This window comes from Cricetulus griseus (genome assembly GCF_003668045.3).
Source record: "Cricetulus griseus strain 17A/GY chromosome 1 unlocalized genomic scaffold, alternate assembly CriGri-PICRH-1.0 chr1_0, whole genome shotgun sequence".
Classification (NCBI taxonomy): Eukaryota; Metazoa; Chordata; class Mammalia; order Rodentia; family Cricetidae; genus Cricetulus; species Cricetulus griseus.
The window spans coordinates 194,915,816-194,939,030 of NW_023276806.1; the positions used below are offsets into that span (position 1 = coordinate 194,915,816).

At 39.6% G+C, this 23,215-nt stretch overlaps 1 protein-coding gene and 1 pseudogene across 1 annotated transcript in view; both read left to right on the forward strand.

Moving 5' to 3' along the window:
• Chchd3 (coiled-coil-helix-coiled-coil-helix domain containing 3) overlaps positions 1–23,215 on the forward strand; it is a 263,514-nt gene that overhangs the window by 39,224 nt on the left and 201,075 nt on the right. Inside the window, exon 3 of the mRNA XM_027391410.2 lies at positions 11,783–11,864. Coding sequence (XP_027247211.1) covers positions 11,783–11,864 — 82 coding nt within the window. The remainder of the gene's footprint in view (positions 1–11,782; positions 11,865–23,215) is intronic.
• Positions 11,974–15,558, forward strand: LOC103162051 (annotated as a pseudogene).

Genomic DNA, 23,215 nt, shown 5'->3' on the forward strand with positions numbered 1-23,215 from the left:
AAATTTGTTTTTTTGTTAAGTATGGATGTAGAGGAGGCCAAAAGAGAAGATAGTGTTAAGGGAGGCTATCTTGGTGTCATCTCCCAATTTTATCTTTCCATATTTTGAAATTTTACTTTGTGTGTATGTATGCGTGTTTTACCTTCATGTATTTGTCTGTATTTGGAGGCCAGAAGAGGTATGGGATCCCCTGAAATTGGAGTTAAATATGGTTGTGAAATGCACTGTGGGTGCTGGACTCAAATCTGGGTCCTCTGAAAGTACAAGTGCAATTAGTCACCGAGCCAGCTTTCCACCTTTATCTGAATTTTTAGCAGATTATTTGTTTGTCATGGAAACCATAAGGAACCCAGGTTTCCTGTGTTGTCTTTTTCTTTAATCAGGTAAGTCTTTTAGCTGAGAACAGTAGTTCTCAGGGGCAGGGCGCTGAGGTGCTCCAGGTGTGCTGGTGATTGGTGAGACTGGTGGGGAGCCACTGGTGCTCAATGACAGGCAGCATCTAGATGTTTGCCCGTGCGTAGGGTATTTCTTCAGGAGTTGTCGTGTACCCTCAGGTTCTCACTGTCCCATCAGTTCATGCCCGTCAAAACTCTTTCCCCAGGCTTTCTAGAACCTAGTTGTTGCATATATAAACAGGACGTAGTTTTATATGGGTTAAATCATCTTGGATTTTCCAGAAATACAATTGACGTGTAACACTAGCAATTTTGCCTTTGTGATGATTTAACACATCAACTCAAGATTTAAATGGTTTCCTTACATCTTTTGGAGTATGTGTAGCTGAATATTTATATAGTGGGATGTCATTGTCTTACGTTTGTTTCTCTTATTTGTTTTTAATTATACTTTGGGCATTATATTAAAATTTTGTGTTGGGTCATTATCAGTTTCTCTTCAGGAGCATAGTCATAAACTGTTTCTGTCTAGGAAACAGCTGGAAGCTGAGATGAGTGCCGTGGTGGAGTGCTTACTCTGCATCAAAAGCCTTTGGGTTCAGTCCCAGCTCAACACACACACACACACACACACACACACACACACACACACACACACACACACACGTGTGACATTTTCACATGGTGAGGATGATATTGACGTTCAGATCCTCCACACTAAACTTGGTTTACTGTGTTGCTGAGGTTGGAATCCAGAATTTCGTACATGCTAGGCAGCTACTCCACCAACCAAGCCACATCCACATCCTCAGCTGTTATTTCATATAGTCCTTGGGATTCTACAGGGTTAACACTCCTAAACCTTACACAGCACATGAAGTTATACAAATGATATGCCTATTAACAGTAAGAAGAAATTCCACATCTTTTCTCCATTTAACATCGGTATTAAGGAGATTTGTGGGTCATTATGAATCTCATTATAATAAAGATTTTTCTTTTATTGTGTTCTTTTCAGCCTACTTTTTTGGGGGGGGGTTTGAGACAGGGTTCAGCCTACTTTTACTGCAGATAATTTATTTTACTTTTAGGAAAAGTCCAACTACATTTTTACCTTTAAACGAAAGACCGTGCTTTGGTCTTGAAATCCCTCTGTAGTCCTTTATTTTAAAGACAGGTCAGCGTCCATGATCTGAGCCAGTGAGTTTCCACTATGCTTCACAGGGAATGACTTTTGTTTTATTAAAGATTATAACTGTATATGAATATATCAAAATGGTGTTTTCTGAATGTTAAGTGGAGATTTGTTACTTTAGTTGAAGGGAAACAACAAAGCCATAGTTATTATAATCTGAGGAGACTGATCTGATGATCAGAATCTGATTCAAATAAAAAACAAAGCTTAAGCTACTGCGCTATGGCTTAATGAAACATACGCCAGTACGCTGCCTTGACATTTTAATATAGTTGATCATAAATAAAATAAGAATTAAGTGTGGGTATAACTTGTAAATTTCTTAAAATTAACCGAATGTTCAGGAGATTCTTAGACTGTTTTTACTGCCTAATGTGGTTCAGCACCTAGAGCCAGGACTCTTGTCTCCTCCCTCACATGAGATATTATACTTAAGTCCTGAATTAAGGTGAGGTTAGTTGACTTTTTCTCCATGGTGTCAGATGTTGGATTAGAAGACCAGATTTCCACATGCTCCATGGAATGAGAGGTAATTTGTAAGCCACACTGCCAGGCCTTCCTCTGGTGCCCAAGGTAGACATTAATTCACTAAGCCTGGACTTGGCCTCACAGTCTTCTTCCACACAGCATCCCAGGTGGCTGCTGCCAGTCGATGGGAATCGGCATGGGATGCAGTCTGTTATCATTTCGGCATGCGCTATCTTGGTTCATACCCTTTCCATGCCATTCTTCTTTGTCTCTAGTGATGCTTTTCTCTCACTCCTCCTTCTGTGAATTTTTAAGTCTGCTCCTTAGTCTTTTACCCTTCTCTCTTTAATATGCTTTCTCCCATCCAGGGAGAATTCTCTGAGCTCATATCTGTAATAATCATTCCCAGACCTGTATTTCACCCAAGTCTCAGATAAGATCTGAGATTCAGGTCCAGGTATCTAATTGCCTACAGCTCCATGTAGTGCTTGTTTCATTACTTTTGGTTGGATGTTTCTGAACTGAGCTCATTATCTTCCTTTCTCCAAGGATCTCTGCTCTTTACTTAATTGACCATCATGGGTATTAATTCCTTGGCTGTCTGTCTGTGCCTCTGCCACTTTCCTTTCATCTCGCCGTCTCAGGTGATGTTTTCATGGAGAAAGGTCTTGCATCTTAAGACTCCTCCCTCACTGCTAGTCTCCACTGCCAGTGGCTCTCTACTTTCATTGGCACCCCCAGTACAGTGGGCACTCTTGTTAGTGCACATAGCTGGGCTCCATCCCCTGAGGTTTTGCTTCTCTAGTTCCTAATCTGTCCCCTAGTGGTGGTGGTGTGAGAACCACTCACTGTCTTACACTCCTCTACCTAGCTGGTCTGCAGACCTTTACTAGGTCAGATGCCTGCTAGCACCTTAATTCCTTCTGTTAGTCCCAGGTTTTACAACCCCAACGCCCTGCTTCTGAACACTTACAGATTTTCTGCCTAGTTTCTAAAGCTTCCTCAGTTCATTGTACTTTACCCTTCTGTTTTTTTACTTCTTCCAAACACGTTTGATTTGTTTTCCTTTTCCCTTTTGTATTAGTTTAGGACCTTGCTCAAGCCCCACCTCCTCAGTGATAGTGTACTGTGGCATGTTTCCCTTTTTACTAAAGCCCAGCCTTAACTGTCCTATTAATCATTATTTCCTTAATAGTAGGGACTATTTTATGTCTTCATCTCTTAAACCCGAGCATGGGATTAAGTTGAAATAGATTTCATTTAGCACTCTATTTCCCTAGTTTACATACACTTAGTGGCCCTTGATTTGGGGGGGAGGAGAGTGAAACCAGTGAGTGTTAACTCATGTAGTCATCAGAGAACAAACTGGTGCAAATGTTGAAACAGAAAGGTTTTAGCCAGTTCAGCAAAGTGTAATTAATACCTGTCCTACTTTGTGAATAGCAGGCTGTTTGTGGTTTTTGACAGTTGTGGATTTTCTGAGAAGGAGGGTGTTGTGGAATGTCAGGTTAAGATGTGTTCCATTCCTTTATGCTGTGGAACATTTGTTTAATGATGAAAAGATGTGTTGCATTCTTTTATGATGCGTTTGTTTAACTCTGTGAAGCTGTGTTACTTTGGCTGACTAAAACACATTATTGGTCTAATAAAGAGCTGAATGGCCAATAGCAAGGCAGGAGAGAGGGATACGTGGGGCTGGCACGCATTGAGAATAAATAGGAGGAGTCTAGGCTTGAGAGAAGAGAGAGGAGGAAAGTGAGAAAAGGAAATGAGCAAGTTGCCAGGGGCCAGCCACTCAGCCATACAACCAGCCATGGAGTAAGAAGGAAAGAAAGATACATAGAATTAAGAAAGGTAAAAAGCCCAGAGGCAAAAATGTAGATGAAGAAAAAGCATATTTAAGTTAGAAAAGCTAGCTAGAAACAAGCCAGGCTATGGCTGGGCATTCATAAGTAAGAATAAGTCTCCATGCCTTCATTTGGGAGCTGGGTGGCAGGCCCACAAAGAGTAAAAAATACCAACTACAGGAGGTTTCAGGAGCAGAAACCTGATGTGGGAAGTTGGGGCACTGGGATTGTTTGAAGGCTTTTTTGAGAGGAGCCATTGTCTTCCCTAAGCAATTCTACAGTGCCTTGCTTTTCCTTGAGGCGGATGTCCAACTCCACAAATCAGTCTGTACATGTGTGTCTACCAAAGCCTGCAAAATATTTTTTCCCTTTCTTTTTGCTGTCTTTTTTTTTTTTTTTTTTTTTTTTTTTTTTTTTTTGCCCTGTCTTAAAGCCTGTATATTTTGCTGCTTCTGTGAATGAATAACCTGTCACTTTAAGGAGAACAATTGGCAGCATGGTGTTGCCTGTGATAGACCACTTTGTTCCTGTGCTTTCATTCCAGTGGGCTTTCCAGATGATGGAGTGGAGGCAAAGCTGAAATTCAGTCCATGGGTCTTTGTGTGTGGTATTTGTACACTGTGTGACGATGTATTGCTGTGATTGGTATAGAGCCGAATTACCAATAGCTAGGCAGGGAGGATAGGTGGGATTTCCAGACAGAAAAAGGATAAGGAGGAGGATTCTAGGCAAGTAGATTACACTAGGAGTTGCCAGCCAGACTTGGAGGAAGCAGGATGTGGCAGAATGTAGATTGATAGAAACGGGTTAATTTAAGTTACAAGAGCTAGTTACGAACAAGTCTAAGCTATAGGTTGAGCTTTCATAATTAATAAGAAGTCTCCATGTCATTATATGGTAGCTGGCTGGTGGCTCAAAGAAAGACTAATAACAGGTCTTTTGCTTAACATAGTTACAGATGAGGGCAAGATATTGGAAACTCATAGTTGGGTTCTAATTTTGCCAGTGCCACATCTGTGGCCTGATGCAATGTAAGACTCTGAACAAAATCAAAGATTAAGGAAAACTAGGACCAGACTTTCATTTTCCAGTCTCTTCTTGCTCTAAAGAAGAAAACTGGAGACTATTTAAATGAAGTGGAAACAGGGTTTGTGTGGTTTTTGCATTTCATTTGGGATTGGAAAGTTAATGCTGTTTAATTTATATTTGTATCCCCAGTGAACAAAATATATCCATTTTTTGAAACAAACAAAAATTAAGCTATGCATCAAAAAGCAATATCCAGGGGTAATTATTATTTTTTAATTTAAATTATAGATCTTATTTTCCTAGAGGCTTTGTGAGATCATGCAACTATTATTCAGGATATTAAGACATGAAATACTAGATGTATCTGTTTCTCAATACTGGTTTTACAAATTGTCTGCTTGCAATTGTGAAAACTATAGGCTATGAATTACAAACTTGTCTGTTGCTCTTCAGCTTCTGCAGCCTGGCATTGATGTGTGTTTGCACAAAGAATAGAATGTGGAGCTGGTTTGTGAGTGCTTATCTAGTAGCAAACCATGAAATGGGTATTATTTGCGTATTGTGCCATTCAAATTAGAAGTTTACAAAGATGTATAAATCCTGATGTAGGAAAGACACTGCAAAATAAACCATTAACTTGGTGCTTAAATGTTTAGGTTGCCAAACTCTTTGTTGCACTATGACTTCTGATATCAATATTTTTAATTACGAATGTGAAGTTAGGAACTTTTTCAATCTATCTTCATAACTTTAATGTGTTAGGAGGCACAGTTATCCTGTTAGGTATGTAGACAGGTTCAGTTTTTTTTTTTTTTTAAGCAGTCTTAAAATACATTTCCTGTATGACATTGTAATGTTTTGTTAATTGTTCACAGAACATATTATTTTTTGGATGTGTATTTAAGTAAATTTGTCTGCCAGGTCGATTGTGTCACAGATGACAAACTGTTACATATTTATTTCCCCCTGAGATCTATCCTAGTCATCAAGGCCTGCACCTGTTAGGAGATGTGGTGAAGGACAAGATTTATGCTGCAGCCCATGCATGCCGGGGCTGTTTAGCCATAATATACTGTGCTGTATTTCATTGATTGCATGGATGCTTCCATTAGTATTTTTAAAAATAAGTTCTCTTCATACTAATGAATTTATTGCTATCTTACGATTGATGAGTGTTTCTGTGGAGTTTGAAATGTAATTTGAGTGTATCTTTTGCTGCAGGCTGTAGCTCAAGTGTCTAAATCCAGAGAAGTCAGAATCCTGTAAAATCTGCTTGTATTAAGCAGTAACACATTTTCTCAGTATAGTACAGCGTCATACTTTCAATGGTTAGTGCAGAAAATAGTAGGTTTTCCATGCTTGGATATGATATGTATCTATAAGCTAAAGCCCCAAAGGACAACTGAGTGAAGGGACAATCCCAAAGGAACTGGTGTTTTCTAAGTAGCAAGTTTCAATTTTTATTAAGAAATTTATTAGAACCCCTTTAGTCCCAGCACTCGGGTTGGGAGGATCTTGAACTCGGAGATCTGCCTGCCTGTGGTGTGTCTCTTGAGCAGAGACATTTTTGTAAATCTGGAATTGTTTTCCGTCTTCTGCTTTTTCCATAGACAATGAGAGTATAAGACCTTCCGTCCTTTGGAGTTGCTCCTGTTCACCTCTCAGGGATTTATCATAAAGGTGTCCTCATCACTGTTTGCTGGTTCAATCAGCTTCTCTGTACACACCGAATTTCAGCACCAGTCAGCTGATACAGAGGAGCCTAACTGATGTATATGTATGCTCCACTTCTCCAGGGGTGTGACCCTGAGAAGTTCCAAAGACTGCTCAGAATTGAGTACAGTAAGGATAGCCATCTCAAGAGTTTCTTTACTTGATCCTAAACACACATTTATAGCTTAGAAATGTAGTTGAGAAGAGAATGAATGGGTTCCCAGGCAACTATTTGAAGTATCCAAACTTCTTTTTAGTTAAAACAAGCAAGCAAATAAAAATTTGTTAGGAATCATGAACTGTTTTTAATCAAGAATTATTTTCGAGTAAGAGGTTTAAGGTCACACTCGATATATCCAAGCAGCAGCAGTTCTCAGTTTTTTTCTCATGTGTTAAGCTCAGTGTCCTATTTTCTATAACCATTTTACAGAACGTGTTAGTGTTCATTAAAACACATTCACTATTGAGAACTTCCAGTGATTTCTGAGACTTTACCAAGGTGTTGGGTCCGTGTTTTTGAAGAAGACATCCCAAGCCTTAACACATTCTAAGAGAATGTGTGCATGTTTGTCAAAGCCACAGGGCCAGCCATACTCGGTGAACTTGAAACAGCATGTGCAGATTTCTGTGGCAACTCCCCTTAAGATGATGTGAGCTCTTATCATCTCTCAAACCTTACGAAGTTTTACAGGTTTGCTTGGGAACTCACAGCGCTAATGGGCAAAGTTGCCTTTCCTTGGCTTCTCTTACAATAGCTGGTCCTGAAACCCTGACCTTTTAGTTTAATAACAGTTGTAGCTGAGAAAAGGTTCAGATCTGGAGAGTTGGAGAAGTTTCCAGAAAGGCCATTTTAAATAGCGGGCTCTGAATGCTGTATCTTTTTCTCCTGGGCACTTTGGATTTGACCTATCAGAAGAAATACATTGTTGCTTTCTGTATCCTATTGATTTAAAAACAAATAACAAGAAGTTTAGGTTTGCTCAGGAGCCATTACCACACTAGCTTATTTTCTGCCTGTGCTTTGATCCGCTATTGTAGATTCTAAATTCTTTATGCTAGGTCATGAGTTATCTTTTGTCATTTTAAAATCTGGTAATTACTTTTCTAGTTGTGACCTTGAGACCAAAAGTCATGATTTTTTTTCCTGCCCTCTTTCTTGGAAATAGCTGGGACATTGGATAGCTGTGTTTTGTTCCCTTTGTTGACCAGAAGTGATGTCACCCAGCTCATCACTTAGGCATGTCTTCTGGAGTGTTCTTGCCCCTTTTGTTGCTGGTGCTATTGTGTGTGTGTGTGTGTGTGTGTGTGTGTGTGTGTGTGTGTGTGTGCGTGTGCGCGTGCGCGCTCGAGTGTGTCCCCGGTGTCTGTTGTCTGTCAGTCCATGGCCTGCCTAGATTATACCTCCTTTAATCCATTTGCTCCTGCTTCTTGCCTTACAACAGACAGTGGGGGCTGAGTAGGACAGTCAGAGAGTACTGGGACAGAAATAGCAGCCCTCCAGTCCACCTTTCCCTCACCCCACAGCACTTTGCCTGCCTGCACAGTCTTAGCTGCTGGTGGTCTGGTTGCCATCACCCACCTGGTCACTATTTGATAATGTCTCTTCATCATTGCCCCTGTTGATACACCACTGCTCATTTTGGCCTTTTTCCTCAAGGAAGCCCCAATGTCACAGACAAGAAATGAGCTACGAGGATGTGTCTTTGCACTGAGTGAAAGGAGGCATATGGAGAAAGACAGAGCCTCCATGGTTCTCACCTGTGGAATCACAGAAGTCGAGAGCGAGAGTGGGAATTCTGGAGGGCTGGTCTTGGGAGATGTTGGAAATGGGTTGCTCTGGATGAGGAAGCTCTGGGCAGACAGACCAACAGCATGGAGACTTTATTTCATATATCTTATTTTGTACTTGAGATGTGATAAGGCCAGACTTTACACCACACATACACACACAAGAAACTGTGTGTGGTGGCCGATGTGTTAATTTTATTGTAGCAGTCATTACAATTTATATTACTATAAAGTGATCATATTGAATATATACTTTTTTTGTCAATTTTACCTCAGTAAAGTTGGAAAAATAACCCAGTAAGTCGTTAAGATGTGAGACTTTTCTCAGCTCACATTGGAAACTAATCTCGTGAATCAGCTTGGCATACAGAGGTCTTCCAGAGGCCTACTTTTAATTGATTAGGTGAGTTTTGGTGGAGAATCTTAGTGAATCTTACCTGAGAAAAGTGTTCTACTGTATTTTTGAACTCCCCAAGGAGAAGTGACTGCATCTGTAGATTGACAGTGTTGGTCACCCTGGTCTGCCAGACGTCAGGATGCACTTAGATCAGGTAGTACTAAGTAGATGTGCTTGTGGTGGTGCTAAATCCAACCTGAGAGGAGTTTCTCTCACATTGTTTTGCTTTTTGGATAAGTTGGCCATGTTGATCACCCCTGTATGGAACACAGTTCGGAACTTAAGGGCTGACAGGCGAATTCACAAGTCTTGTGTTTGGATGAGGAAGCCAAAAGCCAGAGAGATTAATTATCTGCTTATCCAAAGTCTGACTCGTAGAAAACAGACTTAATCAGACTCTGCTGTTATTTTTATCATTTAAAAACCATTCAACAAGAAAAAAACCCGTAAGATTTACCTGGATTCAAGAGTAATTCTCTATTTTAACACACTTCTCTGGTTTGTGTGTGACCTTTTCAAAGTGAGGCCATCTTTTCATGGTATCACTCTAAAGGTGGGAGAAACAGACAGAACAGACAGTGCAGCGTGAGCAGAGCTGAGAAAGACCTGTAGAGAGCAGTTTCACAAGAAAACAGTAGCGCAGTGCAGAGCTTTCTCGCTCCCAGCATGTAGGGACCACACAGACTGCTGCTGTCCCCTGCCCTTGTCCCATGTTTTAAATTCTACTTACTCCTTATTGAGATATATTTATCAATTAAAATAAACAGTTCAGTTGTTTTTTTTTTTAACTTATTTATAGGTTTGTGTGCAACTATCAAGCAGTCTAATTTAGAACGTTTTCAATATCTCAGGGAGTAACCCCTAGCTTTTTTTGCTGACACAGCTGGTTCTTGAGAGAACAAGGGAACAGTATTGTGATTTTGAGGCCAGCTTTAGCAATGATCTGTTTTTAAAAAACCCAAAAGGAGCCAGTACACACTAAGCCCTCCCCACCCTAAACATATAAACAAACTATGCCAAACTAACCAACCATTCATATGGACAAAATTAGCCACAAAAGGCATGTGTGCACATATTCACACATGTCACCATCACCAAGATCAGTAGAAGATAACCTGTTCCCCCTAGTTGTCTTTTCTCTTTTCCTTCTTCTCTCCTATCCAGGCAGCCACTAGCCTGCTTCCTGGCATACTTACATGCAGAAGCTTACGATATATAACAGTATATATCTGTCTGAGTTCTTCCACATACCTTTATCATATATCTGGATGTCATCTCTTTTTATACAGTTACATGAATAGATATGCCATATTTTGGTTACCTATTTATTAGCTGATATACATTTATATCATCTCTACTTTAGGATATTAAAATAATTATATGTTTTGATGGACAAATTTTTGTATGGGTAGATATTTTCAGTTCTCTTGAGCATATGTAGTACTTGAGGGTTCACCTCTTGGGTCTGAGTTAGGATTTTAGGAAACTACCAACTTGATTATCCAGGGAGTGGTACCATTTACACTCCTAGTGCCGCCATTTACATGTCTACCCATAATGCAGGAAGCATTGAGTTTCTCCACCACTTTTGACTCTCTGCCTTTTTGATTGTGGAGAGTGTGTGCACCATTGTAGTTTCAGCTTGCATATAGAGCATATAGAGCAGAGTTCTCTATGCTTTTGGCTTTGCTTATCTTCTTCGAAGCAATGCCTTTCTATATTCTTTCTTGATTTTTGTTGGTGTTATATTTTTCTCATTTGGCTATGAGTTCCTTATCTCTCATTCTCTGGGTGCAAGTCCCTTGTTATCTCTGATTGGCTGTCCCCCTCCCCCCATTCTGTGACTCCCATTTTTATTCCTTGATGATGTTCTTTGTGTAATTGCTTTCTTACACGCTATAACTGAGGGGAAACAACTTTCAAACCCTTTATATACAGTCACTGTTATTGCTTAGTGTCAGCTACATATTTAAAAAGTTTTTGTACCACATTGTAAGTAAATTTTTGCATATTCCCTGAGACAAGGTGTATCTGTCTTATGTATGGGTCACCAAATAATGTGTCCAAGTAGCAGGCAGACACAGACTGTTTGGCCTTCCATCTCAGGGGTGGATCCATTAGGAATAACGCTAGGTTCTCTGTGTTTTCCTAGACCTTCCCCATGGTTCTGGTGCTTTTCACTCATAATTTCAGATAGTAGCTTTCTAATGAAGAATAGTTGGCTTTTGCCTATTTCTTATGGAAAACTCTTAAAGTAGTCTGTAAAACTTGTCCATTATTTACTGATACAGCTGTAAGAATCTTTCCAAGACATATTGTATACAGTCTTTTAATTGGAAAGGCCAGATGTTGCCAATCAAGTCTCCAGGTATTTAGGAAGCTACAGCTGTGTGCTCAGTACTGTTCTCTGTCTCTCTCCAGTTGTTGGCACTTGAGTTTGAATGATATATATCCCAGAAAATATGCTTTCTAAATTCTCATAAGTCATAAATGTCTTTTTCATAAATTATGGAGAAATGAATGTAAATATTCCATTCTCTGTAATAAATATTTGTGTAATTATCATTGAATTGAGATGCTTTTGGCATCACTTTCCTGCCTAAAGTCCTTGACAGTCTGACCTCCCTTTACAGGCACTGTCAGACTTTAACCTTAGAACATCATTTTAAAGACCTTGCACTTAATGGCTTAGTCCCTACTGGGCACTAAGCAGCTCCTTGTGTTTTTATAAATTTTGGCAGGTGTGGAAATTTCTAGGTCATCAGGGGACTCTTGATTGACTTGCTCCTGAAGTGCACTAATTGGCCCTTTACACAGTGCTCAGGGAGCTCCAAGGAGACACTGGCTGCCTGACACAATTTTGTCCATTTAGATTCATCTTAGCCCTCTTTTTTTGTTTTGTTTTTAGCAAGCCACTTGTTTCATCTCCTTTTATTTTTGTTGATTGTAGTTTCTGATGAAGAATTGAAAAGAAGAGTAGCTGAGGAGCTGGCATTGGAGCAAGCCAAGAAGGAATCAGAAAACCAGAGACGGTGAGTTCTATGGAACCACAGGTTTGCCTAGACTTGAGATCCGTAGCAATTTTAACAGATGTATTTATTTTATATTTTGTGTATGAGTGCCTTGCTTGAGTGTATATCTATGCATTGCCTTGTTCTGGTGCCCGTGAAGGTCAGAACAGGGCATTGGATCCCCTGGAACTGGAAGTACAGACAATTGTGACTCACCATTTGGGTCTGCAAGTACAACAAATGTTCTTAACTGCTGATCGTAAAAAACAAAACAACAACAGTACTTTTGTGTGGTAGAACTCCAAAATGTGCTGAACATATGAACTTGGCTGTTTTGCTTTGGGGTTGTGCTTGGTAGAGCCCTAAATTTTTCATGTCTTTAAAGAATTATATTGTTATGAACTTTGTTTTCTCAATATATGGAAAGTAGTTTCTGAGGATTCCCTAAGAATACTAAATCTCTAAAAGAAAGTGTTTCAGATTGAAAATTGAATTGCCTGTTACTGTATGTTAAAGTGGAGACTATTATAGGTAATTGTGAATATCGTACATCACATATAGTGCTTAGATTAACAAATAGCACTTAAAAAATTGAGATGTCATGAAAATTTGCATAGCTGAAAATGAAAGTTCTTTATAATTTTGTCTCATAGAAATAACCCTTTTTTCATATCTTATTATATTTTTTTACATGTAGAAACTCCCACTTTACTGTTGCCATTATTAACCCTACCAGGAATAATAGCTAAAAGAATGCTCATTGAAATAATAGAGTCACTGGGTGACTCTGTGCCTCGTGGACGAAAATCAACTAAGCGTGGGCAAGGAAGATCCTAAGAAGCCGAGAGGCAAAATGTCCTCATATGCATTCTTTGTGCAAACTTGCCAGGAGGAACACAAGAAGAAGCACCCGGATGCTTTTGTCCACTTCTCAGAGTTCTTGAAGAAGTGCTCAGAAAGGTGGAAGACCATGTCTGCTAAAGAAAAGGGTTAATTTGAAGACATGGCAAAGGCTGACAAGGTTTGTTATGAAAGAGAAATGAAAACCTACATCCCCCCCAAAAGGGGAGACCAAAAAAGAAGTTCAAGGACCCCAATGCACCCAAGAGGCCTCCTTCGGTCTTCTTCTTGTTCTGTTCTGAGTATCATCCAAAAATCAAAGGAGAACACCCAGGCTTGTCCATTGGTGATGCTGCAAAGAAACTGGGAGAGATTCGGAACAGCACTGCTGCAGAGGACAAGCAGCCCTACGAAACGAAGGCTGCCAAGCTGAAGGAGAAGCATGAAAAGGATATTGCTGCTTACAGAGCTAAAGGAAAACCCGATGCAGCGAAAAAGAGGGTAGTTAAGGCAGAAAAGAACAAGAAAAAGAAGGAAGAGGAAGATGACGAGGAGGATGAAAAGGATGAGGAAGAGGAGGAAGAGGAAGACGAAGAAGAAGATGATGATGATGATGAATAAGTTGGTTCTAGCGCAGTTTTTTTTTTTTTTGTCTATCAAGCATTTAACCCCCCTGTACACAACTCACTCCTTTTAAAGAAAAAAAAAATGAAATGTAAGGCTGTGTAAGATTTGTTTTTAAACTGTACAGTGTCTTTTTTTTTGTATAGTTAGCACACTCCCAAATGTGTCTTTAGATAGCCCTGTCCTGGTGGTATTTTCAATAGTCACTAACATTGCCTGGTACAGTCTGGGGGTTGTAAATTGGCATGGAAATTTAAAGCAGGTTCTTGTTGGTGAACAGCACAAATTAGTTATATATGGGGACGGTAGTTTTTTTTTTTCTTTTTTTTTTTTTTGTTTGTTTTGTTTTTTTTCCATCTTCAGTTGTCTTTGATGCAGCTTATATGAAGATAATTGTTCTGTTAACTGAATACCACTCTGTAATTGCAAAAAAAAAAAAAAAATTGCAGCTGTTTTGTTGACATCCTGAATGCTTCTAAGTAAATACATTTTTTTTTTATTAAAAAAAATAATAGAGTCAAAACCTGGAAGCAGTCCAAGACCATCCTGGGGGAAGTGATGCGTGAACCATGGTACAGGCCTTAAGCAGAACACTAGACAGTCATGTTGATCCATGTTTTTTTTTTTTTTTTTTTTCAAATAATTTGCAAGAGTCATGAACTTGGGGGGAGCAGATGAGAGAAATAGTATGCAAAACAGCACTGATAGTGTACACACACACACACACACACTTATTTTGAAAGGGCACTACTTTTTAAAGATATAAAGTATGAACTTATTCATAGAAATGCACAGATACATTTTCACCCAAGAAAAGAGTCACATGCTTCCCATCTTGTGCAGGTTCTGAAAGTTGCACAGAGTATAGAGCATCATGGTTATGTGTTCTTTTTTCACAGTGAGCATCAGACACATTTCTACATGGAGCTTAGAGTCTATTTTTAATTCATTTGATAAAGCCAGTAAGCTTTGGATTGGGATGGAGTCCTCATTAGCCGTAGGACTATGACTTAACTTTAACTTCTCAAGTCTTTCATTCTCCACCTGATGAATTTGAACTTGCAATGTATCCATACAAAATATGGGAAAGAGTATATGCTGTCCATTAAGTCCATCATTTTCTGAGGAAATAGAGAAAGGGTTATGGCTTAAGAAAACTGAGATATAGCCGGGCGGTGGTGGCACATGCCTTTAATCCCAGCATTCGGGAGCAGAGACAGGCGGATCTCAGTGAGTTCGAGGCCAGTTCGGTCTCCAGCGTGAGTGCCAGGATAGGCTCCAAAGCTACACAGAGAAACCCTGTCTCAAAACAACAACAACAAAAAACAAACAAACAAACAAAAAACAAAAAGAAAACTGAGCTTTAATTATCACAGCCAGAAGGGTCTATAGTGGTTTCCTTAGGAAGCACTTTATAGTTATTTAATTGTTTAGGGTGGTGGAGTATATATAATGAGATAGTGAAGTTTAAGTATTAAAAAGAACTTCATATCAGTTTCATTAAGAGGTAAATAAAAGCAGCACATTATGGTAGCATTTCTTATATCTTGCTTGAAATTGTATTTAATTCAATTTTATTTTCATAAGGATTGTTTGGAGGTCAAATTCATGTTTACTTTGGTAACTGTATTTCAGGAGTTCTTTTGTCTTCGTTTATTCCCACATGGTGCAGGGTTTTGTTTGAGTCTGTCACTGCAGTTGTATGTGTGCATTTCCCTTCATTATTTGACTCCCTTGTGCTCTGCTCTGGCCCATGAAAGGGGAAGGGCAGATGAGAGAAATAAAGGTGCTGGCGAGGGCCACTTTCATATCTGATGTGAATACGGTCGGCACCTGGCTGTAACCTGGACAAATGGCTATTGATGAAGGGTTTATTTTTTGTCACCTCTGCAGAGAGCAGAGGGTGATACAGCTGTTATATTATTATTTTTTTTCTTTAAAAAAGTGTTTTGTTTGAAGCCTCCTTCATGACAACCCCCAGCTGTCAAATGTTGGCAAAAAGTATGTGTTCTCCTGTCTGACACTTGGGGAAGAATCAGTATGTGTTCTCCTATCTGACACTTGGGGAAGAATCAATAGTCATCGTCTTCTTCTTTTTTTTTTTCTCCTCCTTTTTTTCAGCAGAGAAGAAACTTAGCCCAAGCATTAAGAAAGTTTCAGTTCGGTCTTTTAAAAGCAGCATCTTGGAGTGACAGGGCATTGATGCATTGTTATCTGTTGCCTAAAGTTGAATAAAGGCTTGTGAGATGTCTTCAAAATGGTTTTCTATGCCATTGTATTGTCACCTGCATAAGTCCTGCTGGCCAGGGTTTTTCTTTTCCTACATACACACACACAGCTGTTCACTAGTTCTCCAGCGTGTGAGATCCGAACCTAGGCACACAGATGAGTAAATTTCAAATACAAGCATTTGGGGAGGACTTTAGAATTAATTTCCATTGTGATGTTTCTCGTTATAGAATTATTATTATAACTCTCCATAATAGTTTTAATGAATACAAAGCAGCGATCTAATGGGTGCCTTGCCATGTTCTCATGGACATGCACACAGTGTAATGCTCAGTCATGGTATAACCTGTTATCTTCTCAAGTGTTTCCTATTTCTGTGAGGTGAAAATGTTCAACCTTTTTTCCTCTTTTTTTTTTTTTTTTTTTTTTTTTTTTTTTTAAGTGCAGCCTTTTCCTTGGGGATTTTGAATGCTCATTCAGAACCAGAGGCAAGTACAGGAATCCCAGCCTGCATTTGCGCTGTGGCAGGTGCAGAGTGCCAAGGAGAAGCAGGAAAAATGTAATAGGCTGTGAAGGTTGCAGCAGAGAAATGTCCCGAAATGTCTTCTTTCGGGACAGCTTAAGTCAGGACCTTGTCGCAGGGAGATTTCTTTGGACTGAAAGTGCCACCCTTTACTCTGGCTAACTTAGGAAGCCTGTTTGATAGTTCAGAAAGGAAGAATGAAGACCCATTGGCTCGGGAAGGTTGGGACTGGCTAAGACTGCAGGAGAAAGGAAGCCATTCATTGCTCATCAGGAGTTATAGATGAGGGATCCGAAACAAGGGGAGTGGATAGTGAGTGGTGGCCTCTCACTGCATTGAAGATGCCATTGATTTCAGGTTATTACTGAGGAAAAATGGCTGCTAGGTATGGTAGTGGTTCACCTCTTCAAGTTTCCTATTGAAATAGCTCATTAAACTAAATGTTGAGAAAATGTATGTCACCTTTGTACTCATAAGTGAAATAAATTGGTTAGGGGGTGGTTCTTAACTCAGGAAATTTTGGTCTCCAGGGGACATTTGACAATGTTTAGAGATGTTTTTGGCTGCCATTCTTGCCAAATCTTATCTAGTAGATGGCATCTGTGATGCAGCTAAGCATCTTATAGCTCACATGACAGGCTCCCTGCTACCTCCTGCCATTTGTTCCAGTAGTGAGATTCTAGGTCTGAGGCCTCACTCAGGCCTGTGCACATTGGCCTTCACTCATTTGATTCACTTTTGGACGCTCAGTCTTGATATCTTGTTTTCCCACACAGTATCACATTCTGCTCCATCAAAACCTTGGCGACATAGCATTCCTTAAAGGATTGCTCCACTGTCACTCTCGGGAGTTTTCCAAGCTGCTGACACCACTTCTGCAAATTTTGACACTCTGTGCAAGTGATGACACCCGAGGCAGGACTGCCTCTCTGCAATCAGGAGGTACTTTTAGTCATGTGAAAGTGTGCAAAAATATGTGTTGGTGAAATCAGCCCATATGCACACCAGACCATGAGCTCTATCAGATTGTATGGCACCTTGCCAGGCGTGCCTTGCCTTCCTCCTGGAGCAGATGCCCTCTCTTTGCTGTTCTGACTGGTCATGGCACACATATTTAGACAGAATCACAGAAGCCAAAGATTTTTCAGGCCACTCTGAATTTACCCCCACCTCTTTTAGTTTCTGTACCTGTATGCATAATCTGGCTTTCCCTATGAGAAATTCCTTTGTAGGACCATAGTGACATCAGAGCTGAGTGTATATTTTGCAGCAACTTATGTTATATTCTCATTAAAAACAAAACAAAACAAAACAGACAACCATATCTATACATGGACTTTCCCTTCACTATACTGTAGACCCATGGAGCACTGGCGTGGTTTGCTGAGTTAATAACATTGTGTTCCTGAATTGCCGACTATGAGCCTCCATGGTCAAATTCTGCTCTCTAATTTGGAATCATGCATTTGCTCATCAAAACATGTGACGGATAGAACAGTCATTTGGCCTGCTGCGGAGTGTCCAGAGGAGATACCCTGTTTTTGCTGGGATAGTCTGTTGTGTTTGTAGGCTGAAGTCAACCTTGCTATGTTGGCAGCACCAGCAGGCCAATGTCACAAGGACACAATACTGTATGCTACAGTTGCAACATAGTCTTTTAAAAATAAGATTTACCTTTTCCCTTGTCCTGCCTCCAAAAGCCAATCCCTGGCAGCAAAAAAAAAAAAAAAAAAAAAAAAAAAGACTTCTTCTGACCTTTGACGTTTGATATTTGAATTTCACCTGTTTACCTATAAAGGCAAGTGAGAGTGTTTTAGTTTTAATAACCTTTCTTCCAGAGTTCAAGAAGGGAGTAGCCACCCAGTGGAGCAGCCAGCTGTAGTCAGTTGAGGGAGTTCCCACCTGCTGTTTTTAAATGGGTTTCAGTTGATATTTGTTTTCAGTTTTAGTAGTTTGGAAAACTACATTAAACCTGTAAGTCTTAATTTAGTTTAATAAGTGGTTTAATAAATTAGACATAAATTTTATCAGCTATGTTCTGTAAAGCATCCAACAGTTCACTTATTTTTCCCATTGATAGTGGTACAGATGCCAGAAGCAGGGCTTAAAATATTCTTGTATCTTTTAGTTCCTCAAGATAGTGAAATTCATTACTATCTGTCTAAATCCATTCTGTTTAATATTTTTTCTTGCCTTTATTATTAGATACATTCAGCCTTTGAAGGAAAAAGCTAAATTACGGGGCAGGGGAGGGGTGCAGGAGAAGAGTTGGCTAGGCAAACCATTTTGTGAGTTATATTCAAGTTTAAACTATGTAAGTAGTTATGTACTGGAGTGTCATGTCTCTAACGTAGAAAATGCTCACAGTTGTTGATTGAATGAATCACCAAAGCTAGAAAATACCAACCACAAACTGTGTTTCTGGAAGGGACAGTACCATCGCTTGAGTATGGTTTAACTTCTGTGTGTTCCTGTGTTGGAGACTTGGCCTCTGGTGTTTTAGGGAGAGGTGATGAAGGTTTGGGAGGGGCCTAGAGAGAGGGATGTGCTGAGGGTGTGGTAGGGGCAGGAGGGAGGCACTGCCCAGCACACCCTTCAGAGTGACTATGGTGCTCTCATAGGCCCTTTGAGTGCTTGCAGGTGTGAGTTGCTGTGAAGGCAAACCAAGCCAGGCTGCTGTGTATTTCATGTCCATTATTGCTGAAATGCTGTCAGCCATAGTATTAGCAGAATGAAGTTAATTTAGGTGCCTTGGCCCTGAATCTCCAGAGCTGTGAGCAAATGTAGCAGCTTTTAATAAAGTTGGCTTGCTTCAGATATTTTTTATAGTAATGAAAAGTAACTAATATTAATACATATGGTTAAGTATTGCATACATATATCTCATATTAAAATAAAAGCAAAATTAAATTGTATTTTCATAATTTGACACTAACCAAGGACTACAAACTTTTGCTTTAATTTAGTGTAATATTTATACTCTTTCTGTCATAGACACAAATTATTTAAATTATAAAGACTATAACTTTAATCTATATGCAATTTTTAGATATGTAGCTATGTAAAGAAATAAAAACTCTGAGGAAAGTACTGTTCAGAACTAGTACTTATCAAGGCCTGTGAGGTTTGGAGGTAGCCTTAAGCAATCAGTTTGTTGCCAGTATTTTTTCATGTCATTCACAACTGGCTTGGACAGATGAGTTTCTAATTTCAAAGTATTTGCTGAAACATTTGTCACTATTCAGTGGCTCAGTGAAGGCCTGGGCCAGTACAGCAGCTGCTGTGCTGTGTCCCCGTGTCTGGCCACTTTCAGGATTTTAGACGTGAGTTATGGGATCCTCCTAGGCATAAAACCTACTAGTATAGATTATTTTTTTTCTTAATCTCATTTTAAGCTACTTCTTCCCTGCATTGTCACAGTTTTATACCCATACATTTCCATTCCATTGTGCTTCAAGGTGGGTAAAGCCTTCGTCATTCTGAATGTCATTGGAGATCATAGTCTAGACATCAGCGTGTCCTTGCTGGAAGGGCCTCTTACGTACTGCTTCTCTTAAGTGGTACTTCCTTGTGTTTATCAGAGACTACTGTTTTTACAATCCACAGTTACAGAAGGGTGATAGTCTACTCTTAAGCCTTATGCATCTCTCCATTCTTTCCAAACTTGATTTCTCTTTTGTTGATGTACTGCTGCAGTGGAATCCCGATCCGAGTCCCGTTTCAGAAGCTGTTTTCATATCTCAAAGCCGGAAAACCAAAGTCAATCAAGCATGCCATCAAAATCTGTAACTTTTTACTTGTAATTGCAGCAGTGATGTTCAACCACGTATTGTTCAGATGTTTTCTCTTGACAGTAATTACAGTGTTTTCTCTCATGAAGCATAGTGTTTGAAGTAATTTTTTGCTGAAACTGGTTTCTCTGTGTGGAAGTGTCTGGGAAATCATTTCTCAGTGTTCTATTGTTGTTCATGTAGAAGTTTCTCCTTTCCTTGGAATAGACCTGGTCTTTTTTTCTTTTTTTTCTTTCTTTTTTTGGGGGGGGGGGACTGGATAGGTTGTTGTAAGGTACTCTTTGTATAATTTATTATTTTTAATCTGATAATGGTTATCCAAATATTGTTACTTTTATCAGAATTGGTGGCTGAGATAGACTGTAGTAGAGCAGGCAAGAACTGGACACACAGCTAGCTACTCAGTCCATTGCTGAGGTGATGGTAGCTCATTGTCTCTCATCATTGTATAAACACATTGTCAAAGGAAATCCAGGGTGGGTGCTGATATAGGTTGGCTGTAGCTTAGTTGATGGACTAGTTCTTACCTCTACCACAGGCTGAAAGGGCTGACCCACAAGCTCTCTTCAGCATGGCTAGAGACTGAATGCTCCTATCTTCATTGTGCCTCCTACTGAATCCTGATACTGATTTATATACTTCTCATGAGTCCTGGGGTTAAAGGTGTGAGCTATAATTCTCTTTTACACTGATTCACTGTTGTGTAGATCAGGGTGGCCGTGGACTCACAGAAATCCATTTACCTCTTAATTCTGAGTCCTAGGATTAAAGGTGTGTACCACCACCTCCTAGTGTCTGGCTGCTGGGATTAAAGGTGTTTACTTGGCCTCTATGGCTTGTGGCTGACTTTGCTTTCTGAATCCTCAGGCAAGCTTTAATAAATCATATGTATATCATTACATTTATACTTAGACTTTGGGGGAAGAAAAAAATAGGAAATTTGCAGATATAAGGAAAAGAAGGCCAATGGCATGTTATTTGTGTTGGATGGTGTTTGCTGGGTTGGACTTGGCTTACGGTGCTTGTCTATACTGTTTGTTTGCTGTTCATCTGAAAGTCAAAGCTGTCTCAAAGAGTCCACAAACTTAGTTTTTTAATCACTTAAAAAGTCAGCTGCTGGGGCAATTTGCCTTTGAAACTAGAATATTGAATTCCCCCAGTGAAGTGTATGTAGCTACCACAAGAGCAATTTATTAGTTATACACTATTTACAATTGATTCCTTCCATATAAACTATCTAGAGCCTCCAGGCTTCAGCTATTTCATTTGGAGAGTTTTTCAATTTGCCTCATTAAAATGGTTTTAGTGTGATTTTAGTGTCAAGTATAAGTAGAAAAATGAAAGTTAGCCATGTAAATATTTCAACTAACAAGTTAAATTCAGGTTCCAACATGAAATTTCAAAACATATCGTTTATCCTTTAGAGTTCTTATTTCCCAGCTCCATTTTTGTGAGTGCTGATTCTATCAAAACAGAACTCTCTTAAAAACCAAGAATTTTCATCTCATTTTGCCTCCTTGTTGGGGTTGATGGATTAAAACCAAACCACATCAAAACAGTACCCCCCCCAAAAAAATCACTGAAACCACCAATTTAATGTGAGAAATGTCTATTAATTAAAAAGCCATTATCCAACTGCATTTCTGCAACTCTTCTATTATTTCTACAGAACTAAATTGCTTTGACTAAGAAAGGTCATTTCTCAAAGTACTGAAAACATAGATAAAATTGGTTTGTAGAAAATGTACTAAAGAAATATGCATCATCTCACTGCCTTGCTCTTTTCCCATAACGCCGCTCACCAGTCTTATCCCAGGGGTGATGCAGTCTTATGTCTAATGTAAACAAGATTGATATTATAGAACCAGCTGTTTCCCATACTTGGTCTATAAGATCTCAAGTAGACTTTAATTTGGATAATAAACACCATTAAGGATATGTTTCCAGACAGGCATGACAGTTGGTGCCTGCCCGTAATCATTGTACTGGAGGCAGGAGGATTACAAATCCAAGGCCACCTAGGGGTACTCTGTGAGACTGTCTGTCACAAACAAACAAGATAATAACTAATCATGTGGGGTGGTAACAGCTCACAGTTTCAGCCACCTTGCTTGTCTACATGCTTTGTACATGTTGATCGTTTGTCCTCCTTGTGTGCCTGTGAGGGTGAGTCTGATTTGCGGCTGCCCTCACTTTGTGGGTTAAATGCTCAAAGCAGAGACATATTTGCTAAATAGTCAAGTTGCCAGAAAGGGTAAGAGTTGGGCTGGGACGCATCCTTACTCCACTTGGCTGTTTTGCAGATGCTGGGTTGGTTCCTGGTACCACAGGGATACTTCCTAGGATGTTCCACCTCTGCTTCCTCTGAGGCAGTTTGCTAAAGGCTTATGTGTGCAGGGTCGAGTGTGGTCAGCTCTGCTGATATGGAATTCAAGAAATACGAAATTTAGTTCTAAAAGATTTGCAAAGAGAAGGATCTTTTCAGTGTTTTTTTTTAATTCACATGACTGTATTTTGAAATAAAACTGTCAAAATACTGTCATAGTGGGTGAAGATTAATATTTCTGTAGATTTTGTTGGAAATTGTGCATTTCTTTATAAATCTATCTGTCAACTGTGCAGCTCTCTTTTTATAGAATTAAAGAAGTCCAGACTATTATCCACGCCAGTCTTTGTAGCTGAGGTTTGTCTGGGAAAACCCTTTCTTCCTGCTGATGAAAATGTGAATAACGTTAGTTTAACAAAAGCATTTGATTACTAATTATTCTTGACTCCTTCGTCCTGCTTTATGTCCTTGAACCTTCCTTCTAATTAATAAAGCTCTGAAACTTTCAAATCTGTTACAAATCTACTACCCCTCACTCTTTCCATTCTGCTGTAGTGTAATCTGGTTCTCACTGTGGGGGGATTTTATTTAGCCCCTTCCCTCATGGGTTATTTGACCAGTTGTTTGAGGTGTCACAGCATATAGGGTACTGGGATTGAGCAGGCACAGGATAGCCATGTTGCTTTTACACATGACCACCTATTGAAACATTTCTAATGGCTTTTTAATTAGCGTGAGCCTCAAGTCCAAGCCCATTCCTTTGGTGTTAATGGTTTGCCTGTCTTTATCCAGTGGCTTTTCTGCCCTCTCTTTGAACACAACAGCCACATCCGATGCCAGTCCTGTGTGCGTACAAAGCTCATTGCTCAGAGTACTTGAATGCCATGTTTTGCATGGTGGGCTCCCTCTTACTCTTCTCAACTGCTCAGAGACGATTGAGCCACCGATGTCTGAAATAATTAGTCGCATCTGGTTCTGTTGTCCTCCTCAAGCTCCCCCTTAAACTTTGTTTCTTTGCAGCAGTACATCTGTTTATTGT